Genomic DNA, 17,273 nt, shown 5'->3' on the forward strand with positions numbered 1-17,273 from the left:
AGCTAGGTCTAAGGCCACAACTGTGCGTGAACCACTCAAGTGCTGAACCACAGGTGTTCCCGAGTACAGGTGTTTGGGCAAAACGGGTCAGTGTTTTAAGGAGCTGCTAAGGGCCTCAGTGCCAGCAAGCCCTAGTGCCACCCCATGGAGTGGGTGTGGTGACCCCCTCCTGCCCACCCTCCCAGTCAGGGGCATCAGAAGTGGTGGGAAGGAAAGGAAGCAGCCCAGTCCAACTCAGCAGCTCTATTTACACAGCAGCCTCCCACACCCGTATGGCCTCTCATGGCTTCTTGGCTTTCTTCACAGAAGAGGAGCTAGAGGCCGACTCCCGTCGCTTTCTCTGAGGAGACACAAAGAGCCGAGGTCAATGGCCTGCAAGGCCGGATTCAGCCTTTGTGCATGTGTTTCACACTCTTAGGGAAGGTGATGCCCACTGGCCACCCACTCCCTCAGCGTGGTCTCAGAGCCCCTCAGAGTGATGATTTCTGCGGCAGGCACGAGAGGGGCGGAACTCGTGCACGCACACATGTGTGCTCGCTAGCGGGCCGGTTCCTGCTCTCCCCGCCTGTCCAGACTCTTACCGAATTGGGCGTGAGGGGCGCGCCCACCACGTCGATGATGGTGTCCTTGCTGGGGTCGGGGCCGAGACCCGGTTCGGGCACTGCTGGCTCCGCCGGGGTGGGGGCCGGGCCCGAAGCCGGTGTGGCGGGGCCCCCCAGCACACCAGCCCGGGCCAGCGCCTCATGCCGGTGCCGCAGCATCTGCAGCTCGTACTCGCAGTTGGCGCAGGCCTGCTTGAGCTCATAGAGCAGCACCAGGTCACTCCGCAGCTCATTGAACATGTGCACCAGCTCCTCCGTGGGCGTCGGGCTCAGCTCTGCGGACGGGTGGGTGGAAGGCACAGGGGCAGGGCTGGGTGGTGGGAGGCCGGCAGCAGGAATGCCCCGCGCCACCCAGCCTTCCTCCCTGCCTGGGTGGGCACATCTTGTGGGCCCAGCCCTCGCACTCACCTACACCCAACTCCAGCAGCATCTGTTCCAGGGCCTTGATCTTCTTCTGTCCCACGGAGCTTGGCAGTTTCATCTGCAATGACCCAGGCAGCTAAGCCCTCTCCCCTACAGCGGTTTAGAATGAAGGGGACTAAAGGCAGTTGGGGTAGCAGAAGAGAAGTTAACCCCTGGAGGCAGCTCGGGGTCACAAAAGCAAACAGCCAGCAAGCAAAATAGAGTGAAAGCTGTGAGATCAGCCTGGCACATCCCCCGGGATCCTGGTGCGTCCCCCTCCATCAGCTCCAGCTCAACGGCCTGCAGCACTCGGCCGCAGAGTGCAGGGCCCAAACACAGCGAAGGAGGTGACACATACCCGCTGGCTCCGCAGCGTGACGCCCGCAGACTTGAAGTCTGGGAACTTGATGCCCGCGGTCTCAGGAACAGCCTGGGAAGAAGGAGGTGTGGAGACCCAGAAGTCACTGGGAGGGGGCCCAGGGTTAGTCCCAGTCCCCTGTTGGCTCTGTGAACTCTCAGAGCCCTCCACCCTGCACCGGGCTGACTTAGTCTCCACACCGGCTTCTCGGCCTCCTTTTTCTGGGGGAGCTTCTTCTTGGGGGCCTTGCGTTCCGTGCGTCGCTGCTCGGCAGTGGTGTCTGCCGCCGTTATGAGCTTCTGCAGGTCCTGGCTGCGCTTCTCCCGCTCCTTCTTCCGGGCCTCAATCTTGCGCAGTTCCTGTAGCAGGTACTCCTCCTCCGCCACCTGGGCGGTGAGAGATGCTGAGAGGTGCGGGAGGCGCTCAGGGCAGTGATGGGAGAGCGAGGAGGGCGGCCTGTGAGAGGAAGGGCTGGGCCGGGAGGAGCAGAGGGAGGGGACCTGCAGTGAGGGAGTTGAGGGGGTGGAGGTGGAAGCAATGGGTGAGGGGTTTTCAGAGCACGGAGGAGAGTTTGTGGGGCTCGGGGCTGACCTGCTCTGGGGTCCGGTTATAGAGACGCTCCAGCTGTTCCTTCCGCCGTCGCTCGTGCCCAGCATCAAATACCGGTATCTTGAGGTCTGTGCCCGGCACCGCCCGCACGTTGGCAAGCTTGGCACAGATGTGGTAGTACCGCTCTTTCAGGTCCTCCACAGACCGCTTCTGAGGATAAAGACACAGGGGGAGGGAGGATGAACACTCGGAGGCACATGGAAGGGAGAGCATGAAGGTAGTGGGCCCGCCAGGCCTGGGGGCTGGGCACGTGTGCAAATGCAGGCCAGCAGGACACCAGCTCACCTTGAACTGCTGGTGGTCATACCGGTCGTGGATAACAACAAAACGTAGGTCAAAGCGGCGGCTGAGGTCAAAGAGGTGGTCAGTTTCTGCCTTTGTCCAAGCGTCATCGTGAAGATAGAGCTGGTACTCCTGCTCTGAATACACGGGCACCTGCACAGTCTACAGGCACAGAGGGACAGGGTAGGGGCACACCCATGTCAGGGAACGTCCAGCGGGCTCTAGCAACCTGTCACCACAGCCCCTCCTGTTTATTGCCAATCCCCGGGCAGGACAAAGCAAATCCTGGGACCGTGCACCGGGCACCTGGAGATGATGTTCCAGAGTGAGAAGGGAAACTGACCAAAGGCCTTGGAAGGCTTTAGAACTGTCGCCTGCCTCTAGATCCACTCCAGGACCAACTTCACCGTACCTTCAGCTCCAGAACCTCCGTAACAGGACACATCCTCCTGACCCCATGGTTAAGGTGAGGGGCCCACATGTAAGCGCTTCTGTGGAGTCCAAAGATCAACTTTGGAGTAGGGCAGATGGCTAAACTGTGGAGAAAGGCCAGCAAGCCCTAGTCATGGAACACTTGTCTGAAGCACTCCTGCCACCTAGTGGTGACAGTGAGACTTGCAGCTTCCCTAGAGCTGATCAAGGTCACGTCTCTACAGAAAAGGCACCTGGATCCCACTTGCAACATAAGCGTCCCTGCCAATTCCTGTCCCCTAGACCTCCTCAGGGACAAACAGCACTACCCTCAGTTGGGTCTGTCCATCAGAGACCCCAGGAAGAAGATAATGCTTGGCTGGACCAGGGAAGTTTCTTCATCAAAGACCACACCAGCTCTGAACCTGCTCTCAAAACCCTCTTGGACAACTCCTATTGGAAGTCCTACATACACCTTGACCTTAATATGTTCAGGTGACAGATGTTTACTAGACTTATTGTGGTGATCATTTTGTATATATATATATATATATATATATATATATATATATATATATATATATAATATATATACATACTGAATCATTATGTACACCTAAAGCTAATATATGTCAATTATACCTCAATTTTTAAAAAAAAAAAAACCTTAATATGTTCAGTACTGAGCTCCTCACCCACCCTCAAACTTATATCTCCTTTAGTCCAGATCTCAGTGTCACCAGTACCCAAGCCAGAAACCTAGGAGACATCTTAAATTCCTATGTTTATCCTTGACCCTTCCCCTTCCCCAAATCTGTGACTTTTACCTCCTGGTTCTCTATCTCCACCCCTCTCCACACCACCACTACCACTTGCCTGGGTAGAGAAACAGCCTCCCCACTGGTCTCTCTCCCTCCATTTAATCCTCCTCCAAGCAATTATCCACCTGCAGCCGAGATGTGATCTCTCCAAACAGTACTACTTGAAGGACAGCCTGCAGACCAGTGCTACTGCAAACTTATCACTGGTCTCTGGTATGTATAGAAATTGAGAGTAGGCATTTAGAAACCTTTATAACAATTTTACAACAATCGTATGTTGCTAAATCTAGTATGAAGAAACACAGACTTGTACTTTGTCTTTTTTTGTAATTTTGTCTTTTTTTTTTTTTTGGTAATCTTTATCAATCGCTGATAAAGTGGAAATTTTTTTTAAAATGTCCTTCATCACAGATAATTTGTGAATCACTGTTCTGGAATATATATCTGATCATGTCACCCAACCACCCCTTATGAAACCCATCAAAGGCTCCAGGCTACTCTAAGATAAAAGTGCCTTCTAGATAATTTGCAAACTCGTTGAGAGCAAGTCTGGTTCATTTCCTACCTTCAGGGTTCAGCACAGGACCAGGAAACTTAAGGTATCGATGAAGATTTACTGAATCAATCAATGAACACACGGGTGAATGACGTGGACTCTCTCTGCAGCCAATGTCCTTCAGGGGCCCTAAGTTCCAGCCAAATGACTAGTAGTCCCTGGAATATACTAGGCTCTCCCCCTCAGCCTTTGTTGTTCTTGCCTGAAATGCCCTCCCACTTCCACATTCCTTAACCTAGATAACTTCTCGTCCCTCTGATCTCTTTCAGACAGCATCTCTTCTGGGAAGCTTCTCTGGTTTCCCAGTTGGTTAAGTAACCCTCCTATGCACTTCAGTTCCACTTAATTAAAAAATATACTCAGGCACTGTGCAGCCAGTCCTGCTCTCAAGAAGCTCATGGTCAAACCAGGGAGATGTTCATTTATTCAGCAAACATTTATCATGGGCCTGCTAGCCCTATGCTGAGGACACAATGCTGAATCAAAGAGACAGGGGCCTTTCCTTCTCAGAGCTCACAGTCCAGATGGAAAAGTAATTTAGTACAGTGCGACAAATCTGACGAAAAAGGTATGCCTGGGGTGTAATGAGTGACACCTGATCCAGCCTGGGACGAGGGTTGTCAGGGAAAAGGTAAATGAGGCCTGGTTCAGTCTTAAGGTGAGGGAAGGCAGTGGAGAGAATCCTAGGCAGAGGGGGCAACACAGACAGTGATGAGAGAGAAACAGCCTGGTGTGTGCGGGCTTAGCAGTCGGGACACGTTAGGTAAACAAGGAGAGAGGGAGAGGGAGAGGCAAGAAGAGAGCCTGGAGAGCCAACAGAGGTGGGCTATGCAGGCCTTGTGTGCCCGCTGAGGAGGCTGGAATTCATCCTGGGGGTGATGGGAGCTGATAAGGTTAGTTTTTTTAAAGAGAGGAGTAGAAGGTCAGGATTCTCTTTTATAAAGACCAACAATGAAGACAGATGGGGTGAAACCGGAGCCTGGGAGACCAGCCGGCAAGTTTAAGAAATAATGCAGGTGGCAAGTGAAGAGGCCTGAAATGAAGCAGCACCAGTGGAAGGTAGAGAAAAGGGCATGGACTTGAGAAGCTTTAAACATCACAGGACTGGACAACTGGATGCGAGGGGTGAGGGAAGATGCTGTCACAGGTAATGCCGGTGTCTCTGGTGTGAGTAAGAGTGGCTGGGGAGCCACGGGCTGAAAACAGGACCCCAGGAATGAGCAGTATTGGAGAGAAGGCCATTCCTGCTGCCCTCGCAGGCCTCATCTCCCACCACGTCCTACCTCGGGCTACAGGCCTCATCAACAGGGAAGTGCCCGCAGTGTCCCATATGTGTGACTGCTTTTTCATTTGTGCCTTTGCTCATGTTGTCCCCTCTGCCTGAACAAGTCACTGCACTCCTTCCCTAGAGTCACTTGGTGACGTCCTTCAAGAGAACTCAAGCTCTAACTTCTCCAGGAAGTTTCCTGGACCCTCAGTTCCTCCCATATAGCAGGTATCCCACCAGACTGTAACTGCCTGTGTCTCCCGCGCCCCAACAACGTGGGAGCTCCTCCAGGGCAGATATTGTGTCTGATTCACTTTTGTGTCCTCAATGCCTTGGACTTGACTGGCCACGGAGCAACATTTACTAAATACAAAATGGATACTCTTTCGTCTTTACCTCAGATTCGTTTCATCCAGCCTCCCCTCCCTCGCCTCAAATGCCTTACCTCTTGGTTCTCCCTTCTCAATCTTTTATCTCCAGGCTCTCCCTCTACTGAACCTGAGGGGCCTAAGGATGGAGGTGAGATGGAAGAAAACCAGCCAGGGGACGTGGGGGAGAGTGATGAGTCACAGCTGGATGTGCTGAGTCTGAGAAGCCTGTGAGCCATCCAGGGGAGGTGTCCACATGCAGGTGGATACACTGGCTGAGGGGAAAGAAGTCAGACTTGGGAGTCCTGGGTTCAAGCCCTCAGTGCTTTCAGGCTCGAAGTCTAGGCTGTTTCAAGCTGCAGGGACTAGGGGGCCATATTGTGTACTGGCTTAAACAATGGCTGAGGAAATCCTAGCCCAGCTCAGCTCTGCTTCTCACTGGCAGGCTGAGTCTGGGCAAAGCCCTGCTCCATCTGAGCCTCAGTAATCCAGACTAGAGATAATCCAGCTTGGACCAGGGTGCTGGCATAAGGATGAAGAACAAAGGGAGATGTGATTTACGCTGGAAGCAGAATCAGCAGTGCTGATTCTGGATGTATTCAATGCTGGATGTATCACTAAGGTCAAGTTCAAATGCCAGCATCTCAGAGAGGCCCTCCCTGACGACCCCATCTAAATTAGACCTCCCCTTACACCCACAAGTTCATTCTTTATCTAATTTCATATTCCATTTGTATCCTGGTTTCATTTTATTGATGGCTCTTATTTGAAAGAATCCAACTTACTTGCTTACATGTTTGTTACCTGTCTTCCCCTACCTTCCTTGTCCTGGTGTTGACTGAAATAATGTGAGAGCTAAGAGAGAAGCTAAGTCAACGATGATTCCCAAGTGTCTGGTTTGGGCAACTGGGTGGACAGTGGTGCCATTCACCCATATGAAGAACAGGTTTGGGGGTGGGGAATAGACGGAAGATTATGAGTTCTGCCCAAGGGCATCTACTTGGTCTGAAGTACCTGTGGGGCCTTCAGGGAGAGACTTAAGTAAATGATTGTTTACGTGGGAACTGTGCTCTGGAATGGAGGTTCTAAATTGAGGTCAGTGGCACACAGAGGGTCACTGAGGCCACAGAGTAAATGAGACACATTAGGGAGAAAGTAGAAAGTAAGATGAGCAGAGCACCAAGGCCACAGCTCTAAGGAATAGCGACATCTGAAGCACCAAGAGAGCACACCAAAAATAGAGCTGGTCCAGGGGAGGACAGAATCCCATGGGCAGAAAAGATCAGGGTCCCACACTGCAGGCATCTGCCCCGAGGACTGAGTGGGTAACCCCAGTTGAGACAGGCCTGAGCGTGCCTCTGGAGCCAACCCTGGGAGAAGAGAGCTCACGCAACCCTAGCATACATCCAGGTGGTGGTGGCTCACCTTATTGAACCTGGCGAAGGGGTAGTCCTTGCCCTCCTCAGCAGCCCGTCGCCAGTGGAAGAACATGGCTCCATCCTTGCGGGCCGGGTTGGTGAAGGGCATCCACTTCCAGGGCCGCACCTTCTTGGAGCCCAGCTTGGCCTTCACTGTGCGGTAGCCTTGACCAGTGTCACTGGGTAGCAGTGGGGGCGCATCTCTGGCAGAAGGGTTTAGGGAGTTGAGAGATTAGAGTCAGAAAGTGAATGGAGAGCCTTTAGACACAGGTTGCTGATCTACCCTAGAGCAAGGAAATCATGTCCTGGAATGAGAGATCTGAGTTCTTCCTGCATCCTACTAAGCAAGCAGGAGCCCTGCCTGGGGAGGGAAGGCGGGGAGAAAATTGGCTAAGAAAATTAGGAATGAGGAACATGGAGATTGGTCAGGGGCCAGAGCCTGGGGGACTTGGGATTCTAATACTTGCTTCTTGTCAGAGTAGAGCAGTGCATAGACCTCCCGGTGCATGCCCTCGGGCCTCTTGAAGGTCAGGGTCTCGGAAGACTTCTTGGACTTTTTCTGGGAAGGGAAACCACAGGAGAGGAACCACAGCCTAGACTCCCTTCCCTGAAAATTCTTTAGCCCAGCTCAGTCCCTGAACAAACAGGCACCTACAGGTACAATGACACACATACACACTATGACACATAATGACACACTGTGAAGGCACAGAAACCCACTCAAGGGGCACCTAAGGTCTGAGCAGGTCATTCTCCACACCCCACCTCACCTGGGGAGAGCCCTGACCTGTCAGAGCAGAAGATACTTTTCCACCATCTCTTAGCATGTCACAACGACTTGATGACCCCCGCCGACCCAATATCCTGCCAAGTGTCACACTCTCTAGGTCTTTTCATCTCTTACAAGTGTCCCACCCTCTTGGTCCCCACCATTTTCTATGGATGTCCCACTTCCTCCTTCCCAATTTCATCAAGGTGACACATATTCTCTACCCCGTTATGTCACATCTTTTACCGCCCATCTCACTAGAAGCGTGGCACCCCATCATCTCCCCCAGCTCTCTGACGTTGTCACGTTGTCATTCCTCCCCACCACTGCACTCCCGCGACCCAGCGTTCTCAGGCACCCCTGCTACCTTGTCCGGGTTGATAATGTCCTTCTTGCTGATGGTCCCGGAAGCTGCATCCCCCTCTGGACCCCCGAGCTCTAGAATGTCTCTCACATCCGCGCCTGTAGCCATCGCGCCTGAGAGATGGGGGAGCGCCCCGAGGTCAAGGGTCAGTGCCTGACGGGGGACCAGGCTCAGGTCAGGGGGCGGAGCCACTTCAGCCCCTAGTGGGGGCGGGGTGAAGAGGCAGACCGCGAGGGCGAGGGTGGCCCAAGTCAGGTCGGGCTCCGCCTGTGTCTCTCCGCCTGGGTCTCCCTAACGCCCCTAACTGCCTCCTAAGTCCCAGCGTTTCCGCACCTGGATTTTCTGACTGCAGCCCGAAGGCTCCCCTATCCCCGCAAAGCCGCGGACAGAAACTTCCGGTCGTGCGTTAGAAACGCGACCGACAGGAACACTTCCGGTCTGTGCTTAGTGGAAACGGAGCCGGGCGGCAACCCACTGTGAAAATTACTGACCGCATGGAGCCTGTCCGCGTCCTTGGCTCCCATGAGCCCGCCGGTTTCCTGCGCTGCCTGCTTTCTGGCATTTTCCCTTTACGTTGCTCCGTCGCATTTCGGGCAATGAAAAGAGATTGTACAGCTCTGTGGCCTTGGAAGTCGCTTAATTTCTCTGAACCCGTTTCTTCACTTTAAAACAGAAATTGTCATGGTACTTGCGCGAATGAACTGCATAAATCCATGTAAACATTAGCACGGTGCCTTTTTTCATTAAATGAGTTAGTGGTATTAATCGCCACTGTTCATTAAGTGCTAAGTATGTATCAGACACTGTACTAAGCGTTGAAGATGAAGAGGTCAGCTAAACAAGGCAGAGCTTCCCTGGGTGACGGGAGCCCTCACTTGCGTTTCCTGTGATGCGGGTGTCTGTGGGTCAGGGCCTCGTGAGGCTCTCCTGGACCCCAGCTTCCCGGAGCTTCACTAGTTTGGGAGCTGACTCCACTCGTGTGGGTTACAAAGAGGTCCAAGAACACAGCCCCGAAAAGGGAGCAGCTGGAAGAAGTAGCCCTCAAGGAAAGAAACTTGCTGATCACCCTAGAGACAGACTTCTAGAACAGGAGGTCCTGAGGAAGGGTTGAAGACATGGGAAGCAGCTCCCAAATTCAGCCTCTGAAAACTAGCTTCCAAACGTGGAAGACACTGGGCACTGAGCATGGGAATGGAGTGGAGCTTGTAAGGTATCAAAGAGACCAGACCCCAAGCAAGGGCTTGCCAAAGATCCACGCAGGGACTGGAGGAACAAACAGCCCACACAATTGAGCTATCAATGTTGTAGTCTGTTCTGGCTTGGGGGTTAGGATGACATAGAGCTGCAGCCACAAGTCTAGCTAGACCCCAAAACTGGGCCTGGAGGTCCAAATCTTGCCCTGTTCCTGAGGCCTGATTCCTGGGTGAATCCTCTGGGCTCTAAACAGTTTCCAGGGTAAGCCAGGGTCTTGTAGCAGAAAACTGCCCATAGGGTAAGCGAATGATCCTTGGATGGGCAGAGCAGTGGAGGAGGGTCCTGCACCTCTGCCTCAAACACTGGACTCTACTTGTAGTTATTTGTTTGCATAATTATTTGCTTAAAATATATCTCCCTTGATAGACTCATTTCTGTGAGGACAGGGATCATGGTACATAATGTCTGTATGTGCCAGGCATTGTTCTAGGCTCTGGGGATGCAGTGGGTGAATGAGCTACAAATATCTCCAACAGGGCTTATATCTAGCATAGAAACAATAAAATAGATAGTGTAATATTTGATAGTGACTAGAGCTATGGAAAAAAATAAAACAGGGTGATAAGATGGGGGACTATATGCAGTTTGATCAGGGAAGGTTTCTCTAGGGAGCTGAAATCTGAGCTGAGGTTTAAGTGATGGAAACATCCACGGAAAACATGGGAAAGGGATGTTCCATACAGAAGGAATAACAAGTGCAAAGTCCCTAAAATGGAAAGAACTCTATATGTTAAAGGGACATAAAGAAAAAAGACCAATGTGGTGGCTGTTGGGTGAGGAGATGGAGAACAGGAAGACTTAAGATCAGAGGAAGGCACTGGGGGCTGTGGTAAGGAGTTTGGATTTTATCCAGGGATTGGGAAAAAGGGGGATGAGAGAGGGATAACTCTCTTTTGCCCCTTCTGAGGAGCCACTGCCACACTTCTACCAGGTGGGTCCCCCTGCCATCCCCAAGAGGTGCTTACTCTGCAGAGCCCACCCAGCTGACCCTCCACAGGAACCCAGCATCACTTCTGAAGAGACTCTTGTACTGCAGTGTCCTACTGAGGGGCCCGGGAGAGGGACTTCAGGCTGGGGTGCTCTGGGCCTGCAGAGTCAACTTGTAGCAGTTTTTACTCAATCCTGAGGGCAATATGAAGCCACTGGAGGGTGTGCGTGGCTGGCTTCTTGGGAGGAGAGTTGGGAATAATGCTGAAGAGTCAGATTCATCTTTTAGAAAAATCACTGGTGGCTTGCCAATGGGGAGGATGGAGCTGGAGGCAGGAGAACCAGGTGGGAGGCGGTGGGGGAGTTGATACGGAAATAGGAACTGATTGGATATGGATGCAGGAGTCAGAATAAAAAAGGGTCCCAGCAGCCCATCCCTCCTCAGCCTGTCTAGTCACAGATGGGCCCAGAAATAGTGGACTGGAGCTCCTGATGCCTGGCCTGGCTCTCTCCTTCCTTTCCTCTTCCACATTCTTGCCCTCCTCCCTTCTCCTCGCCAAGACTACACACTCCTTAAGAGTGGTAATGGGTCTCTTCACCCCCTGAGTGCTCCCAGCAGGAGGTGCACGTGTGCCCTCTTTGCAGGTTCTCCTTACAAACTGTGGGAAAGGGGAGCCGTCCGTGTGTGGTGGGATCAAGATCCAGAGCAGCTCAGTCTGACTTGGTCTTGCTCAGGTTAATTAGGAAGAAGATTTTCCAACGAATAGAACAAATTTCCTGCTTTTCAAAATGGGCAAAGAACAGGATTAAGAAAGTCACAGGAGAAGTGCAACAGCCAATAACTGTACAGATGAGCATTCCGCCTCCTTGGTATTCAAAGAATTGAAAAATTGAAAGCTAGCATGAGATACTATTTTATGCCTATCACATAGGTACAACCTTAAAATAATCGTGATTCCTATTTTTGACAATGATGTGGACAAAATAGGCACCAGTCTATATACTGTTGGTGGAAATGTACATTGATTCAACTTTATTCATTAGTTCCTTCAACAAATAATTGTTTAGTACTTACTGTAAGCCACTTAGATATATACCACTATATGGCAGGCCCTGTGCTGTAGAGGCCCAGATATATAGCCTCCCAGAAGAATAATGTGATCGCGGCCTTCAGCTTGGGTACATTAAGGGGTGGGGTCTAACCCTGGAAGGCCCACAGGGTCCTGCTCGGCTACACATACATGTTGTATTTTTTATTTGTTAAGCCAGTCCTTCCAAAATCTGGAGTTTCTTACAAACTTCTTTGCAAGTCAATTCTTCTCCTTTTCTAAACTAACCAACTAAATAAAAATTAAAGTAAGAAACAAGATGCCACACCTCATACCACTCACCTCAAAGAAAGACTTACGAAGCTGGATGGCCCTCTTTGGGTTTGAGGCTACGTGTATATTTGGGCCTGCTGCTCTGACTCATTTACCAGTAACCTCTAAGTTGGGCAAGGGGGTGTACAGTAGGTCCAGGTCACAATGCAAGCTGTGTTTCCAGCTGAGCCTGATAATCCAACAGACCCTATGGCTTGGGAAATGTTTTCTGCCAAAAATTGTATGCATATCTTCTGGCAATCCTGATTGGACAATCACAGCATGGGCATCCTGGATTCTGGAGTAAGGCTCTGATCCCACCTGCAAACACCTGGCCACCACTTGAAAAGTAGTCTCTGGCTTACAACAATCCTCGTAGAAACTGAACACCCGTCAAGGAGACATCATGGAACTGCCCAACACAAATGGAGAATTCTGCGATCCATGGGACCATAAAGTTGGGGATGCAAGTCAGCATTCCATGGTAAAATGTAAGGGTTATACAGACCTTTCCTATTTTCTGTTATAAATACTTAGGACTATAAATTTCACCCTAATCATTGCTTTAGCTGCATCCCGCTAATTCTTTTACATTTTCATTATCATTCAAACTTCCCTGTGTTTGCTTCTTTGATCCAGGGATTATTGAGAACTATGTTGCTTAATTTTCCAAATTTTTAGGAGTTTTCTAGGTATCTTGTGATTATTGATATCTAATTTAACTCCATTGTGGTCAGATAACATATTTTACATGATTTCAATCCTTTCAAATTTATTGAGATTTTTATCTTTTATGGCCCAGCATGTGGTACATTGGTGAACATATCATGTGTATTTGAAAAGAATGAATATCCTGCAGTTGTGGTATAGAGTTTTATAAATTTCGATTAGGACAAGATGATTGACGGTATCGTTCACATAATCTATGCCTTTATTGACTTTTTGGTCTATTGTTCTATTGATTGTTGAGGGTCTTTTTAAAATCTCCAACTATGATTGTGGATTGTATATTTCTTCTTTTAATTCTGTCAATTTTTACTCCACATATTTTGAAGCTTTGTTATTAGGTTATAAGCTCTGTTATTACACATTTATAATTATTATATCTTCCTGGTGAATTGATCCTTTTATCATTATGAAATATCTATTTTTATCTCTGGTAATAGCCTTTGTCTTGAAGTATACTTTATCTGACAGCCACTCCAGCCTTCACAAGTTTACTGTTCGCATGGTGTATCTTTACCCTAACATTTCTTTCATCTTTTGAAGTGCATCTCATATATACAGCAGATATTTGGGTTTTGCTTTATTTTATCCATTCGAACACTGTCTATGTGTTGAGACCGTCAGTGCTCACTGAGGGATGGGTGGCAAAGCAGAACACACTGTCTCTTTTTATCCTTTCTACCTAATGATGAATGCTCCTGGGCACTACATACTTCAGAGTGGATCAAACAGTTTGCAAGTTATGTTGTGCAGTTCAGTTTGCAAGGTCACCTGGTTATCCCATGGACAAGCATTCAGTTTCTACCAAAGCCGAGTAATAGGATAAAGCTGTTTCTTGAAGAAGATCAGTTACTTACCAAACAGGGCACAGCTTTCTTCACTTCTGCACTGTTGCTCCTGGGCTTGCTGCAGGCTCCATCAGCAAGGTGATCGCAACATGATTGGATCTGGTGGGTCATGGAGACCAAGAGGCCTATCTACTTACTTTGCAGCCTAGACCAATTGGACAGTTTCCTTTGCTCTGGATTCATCTCAAAGCTAATGGTCTTTCAGGACACTCAGTAAGTGAGTGGGCTGCAAGACACCCAAATATGATGTATGCTCTCTCAAAAATCCAAGAAAACCACCAAGGACCAGACTTCAACTAGCCTAAGACACCATCAACTGAAAGGTGCACCTTTATTTATATTCCACTACGAAGAATTTTATAAAACACTATCAATTAAACCTTAAAATACCATTGATTGTAAGATGAATTCCATTTCAGAGACTGAAATACATTCATGTGGGTGACTTAGCTGGAGAAGTCTGGTCACTGGAGAGCATGGAGTCTGGCAAGATGCCATCTCCCAAAAGCATGCTGACAGATGCACAGATGATGACACAAATCCTGAAGGACATGGAGATTACAGAACATGAGGCAAGAGTTATAAATCAGTTGTTGGAGTTTGCCTTCCAGTTTGTGACCAAAATTCCAGATGATGCAAAAATTTATTCAAGCCATACTGTTGATGCAGATGATACGCCACCGGCAATCCAGTGTCGTGCTGACCAGTCTTTTACATCTTCTCCCTTAGGAGATTTTTTTATTAGTTATTAAAGTGAAGAAATCAAACCCCTTTGCCATTGGTCAAGCCATATTCAGGTCCTAGATAGCCACTGGATAGATATTGCTTGACTGTTTCAAACCATAGACCTAAGTCTTTATCAAAAAAGGCATCTACTTCTGCAGGAAGAGTAACAGTTCCACAGTTAAATGTTGGTTCACTTATTAGCAGACCAAGTACTCCCACTCTAGGCACACCAGCCCCACAAGCCATGTCTGTTTCAACTAACGTAGGGACTCCAGTGTCCCTCACAGGGCAAAGGTTTACGATACAGATGCCCACTTCATAGTCCTCAGCTGTAAAAGCATCAATTCCTGCAACAGCAGTAGTTCAGAATGTTAACCAGGCCCCAAAATATTCTTACTACCACTAACATGGTGCCATCACAAAATACTGCCAGTGTTCATCAAACATGTTACAAGAAAATGTGAAGGTGCTGACGATGGTGTGATGACTACGACCATTTGTAATTTAGCCTTGATGCATGTAACGTGGATACTTGGTCTTGAATCCATTGTACTGAAATTAAACATACATGCTGAATGTTTTCAAGTTGTTTTAGAAAATTTAAATAGCAGTTAATTAGTAAATATAGTTACCTTACTTTTCAGTTAAGAGGTTGGATTTTGTCAGGACTAGTAATCATTTCTCAGCAGGCTTTAAGTGTGAAAAATAAGTTGTCATTCATCAAAAAAAGAAAGAAAAGATAGAAAGCCACACAGCACATTTTACTGACTAGCATATCCTGAAACCAAAGCCAGACAATTCAAGAGGAAAAAAACATGATCCTACATATAAACAATGAAGCAAAAATCTTAAATAAATGTTAACAAATTAAATCCAGCAGTGTATTAAAAGAATTGTTCATCAAGCCCAAAGAGGATTTATCCTAGCATCGCTAGGATAGTTCGGCATTAGACTATATACAATTTAACTTATTATATTAATAAACTTAAACATTTTTAAATGAATGTCTTAATAAATTCAACACCCATTAATGATATAAAAGGAAAAAATCTCCTAGCAAACTAGGAAAAGAACAGCTTTAATTTGATACAGTGTTTGTTTTTAATTTAAAAAAATGATAAAAAAAAAAAACCCTCCAGCAAACGCCATACTTAACAGAAAAACAATAAACACATTCCAACTGAAGTCAGAAACAAGACAAAAATGACCTTTGTCATCACTACTATTCAAAATGGTATCAGATGTTCTCTCTAATTCAAGAAGAGAAGGAAAGCAATAAGGGGCATAAACATTAGAAAACAAGAGGCAAATTGTGATTATTTGCAAATGACACTATCACTTACATAGGAAAACTTAAGAAAATCAATTGACAAACTATTAGAACTAATACGAAAATTCAGCAAGGTGACCATATACAAGATCAACGTACAGAAATCAATAGTTTTCCTATACACCAGCAATAACCAATTAGAAAATGTAATAGAAAATATAAGGTTACAGCCACAATAACAACAAAAGCTATTCAACACCTAAGAATAACTCTGAAAATAGAATTTATCTTGGGCCCTTACAGATAGTTCAAAATTAGGAAATCCATCCACCTAATTAATCACATTCATAAAATCAAATTTAAAACTGTACAATTATATTATACAGCAGCTGAGAAAATTCAAGAACAATTTCTGGTAAAATCAGCAAGTAAAACAAGAGACAAAGGGTGTTTCCTAACTAATAAAGAGTTGGTTTACTTTCTTTTTCTGAGAAGCTAAGAGCAAACATCATATTAAATGGCTAAACATTAAATGCACTGCTATTAAAGTCAGGAACAAAGCAGGCACCATGGCTGTCCCTCATAACTGCTTTGTGTAAAAATGAAAGAGAGGATTTGCAAACAAGAGTAACAATTTCATACAGCTGACCCCATCACAGAGTCTGGGCATGGCCCCCTCCCTAAACAAGACCATGGGCTATGATTTTACAGTACCCAACAGAATGGACATTGAAATCCCACCCAGAGACAGAGACTGATCAAAAGAGGCTTACTTTCTTCTTTCCTTATCAAAGCCATTGCCCAGCACTATCCAGGTATTATTCATACTGTTCCTGTCCTCTGCTTGAAAGAAAGAGTTTTTAATTTATCCGAACAGTCCTGAGACCAAGAGCACTTTCTGATATCCTATCACAACTCTTGTTTTGGATACTGAAGGCTAGGTTTATTCCTTTTTTTTTAAGGGAAAAAAAAAAAAAAACCCTCACCAAAAGGGTTCTAACAAAGCTGAGGGTAGGGCTTTTAAGCAGGAGGTTTACTGAAGTTACATGTTTGTCTTCCATTTTTAGGGAAGCGCACACACATTGCTTTAGGACGAAAGACCAGAGTAAGTTGAAGATGAGATGGGAGGACTGTTTTGAATCCCCCATACCCTTCTAATGAAAACAGACAGAGTACTGTGGTTTGAAGTCCTCTGAAACAGAGATACTCTGATTTCTCTTTGGGGAGTATTCTTGGTACCAACACCTGTAGGGGAAACTCAAAAAACAGGTTTGGGCTTTTCTATTATTAATATTACTCTATTAGGTAGAGAGAGAAATCAGATTGTGATAAAATCCCAACAAGTCCTCAGTAGACTACCTGAGGTGCTCTGAAGGTGGGATAACCCTTCAGAGTTGTCTCCAGATGGGATGAGGAGACCAGGCCCCATATTCCCATCAACTGATGTGGGCTATCCTGGGAAGGGAAATAACCTTGGGTGAGGTGACTCTCCTCAGTGAAGGCAACTTCAGTTTCAGCTGCTGGGAGAATCCAGTTCTCATAACAGCTGGGGTAACCCAGGTGACATAGTATAACACCCACTAAGCAAAGTAACCAGGATAGAACAGGAAAAAATATGCAGAAGACATTTTTAATGATGTTTCAACAGAACAGGGGACAAAATATCCCCCTAAACCCTAAAGTATGAGCTGGTGGGACCAAACAGCAGTGAGATCTGGGTGATAAAAACAACAGCAGAGGAAGAAGCACAGCAAAGCCAAAGAATGAATCTAGACATTGTCAACAAGTACTCACTCCCCAAAGGAAGTCTACCACCCAGAGTGGAAAACTTGGCTGATGGAACTGAGAACAATCAGAACTGGGGAGGGAGCTATACAGGCTTCAATTTTCAGGTGGGTATAAGGAGACTTCAGGGAGGTTTTGAGGGAACCAGA

The 17,273-nt window shown here is 47.5% G+C and overlaps 1 protein-coding gene and 1 pseudogene across 2 annotated transcripts; one reads left to right on the forward strand and one right to left on the reverse strand.

Moving 5' to 3' along the window:
• Positions 1 to 228: 228 nt before the first annotated feature.
• On the reverse strand, positions 229 to 8,636 carry DMAP1 (DNA methyltransferase 1 associated protein 1). Of its 2 annotated transcripts, none has more exons than XM_064493644.1 (11): positions 8,561 to 8,636; positions 8,231 to 8,340; positions 7,562 to 7,653; positions 7,102 to 7,297; positions 2,257 to 2,415; positions 1,954 to 2,121; positions 1,563 to 1,748; positions 1,363 to 1,434; positions 1,011 to 1,083; positions 582 to 877; positions 229 to 340 (listed from the first exon to the last, which is right to left on the reverse strand). In XM_064493644.1, the coding sequence occupies exons 2-11, from the start codon at positions 8,333 to 8,335 to the stop codon at positions 281 to 283; spliced, it is 1,407 nt and encodes a 468-aa protein (XP_064349714.1). In that variant the 5' UTR covers positions 8,336 to 8,340; positions 8,561 to 8,636; the 3' UTR covers positions 229 to 280. The 2 variants fall into 2 exon arrangements, with proteins under 2 accessions (XP_064349714.1, XP_064349713.1); XM_064493643.1 differs by having other exon boundaries at positions 8,231 to 8,380.
• A 5,183-nt stretch (positions 8,637 to 13,819) lies between these two features.
• On the forward strand, positions 13,820 to 14,533 carry LOC105090930 (transcription initiation factor TFIID subunit 9-like; annotated as a pseudogene).
• The last annotated feature ends 2,740 nt before the right edge of the window (positions 14,534 to 17,273 follow it).

The sequence above is a fragment of the Camelus dromedarius genome, chromosome 14 (assembly GCF_036321535.1).
Source record: "Camelus dromedarius isolate mCamDro1 chromosome 14, mCamDro1.pat, whole genome shotgun sequence".
NCBI lineage: Eukaryota > Metazoa > Chordata > Mammalia > Artiodactyla > Camelidae > Camelus > Camelus dromedarius.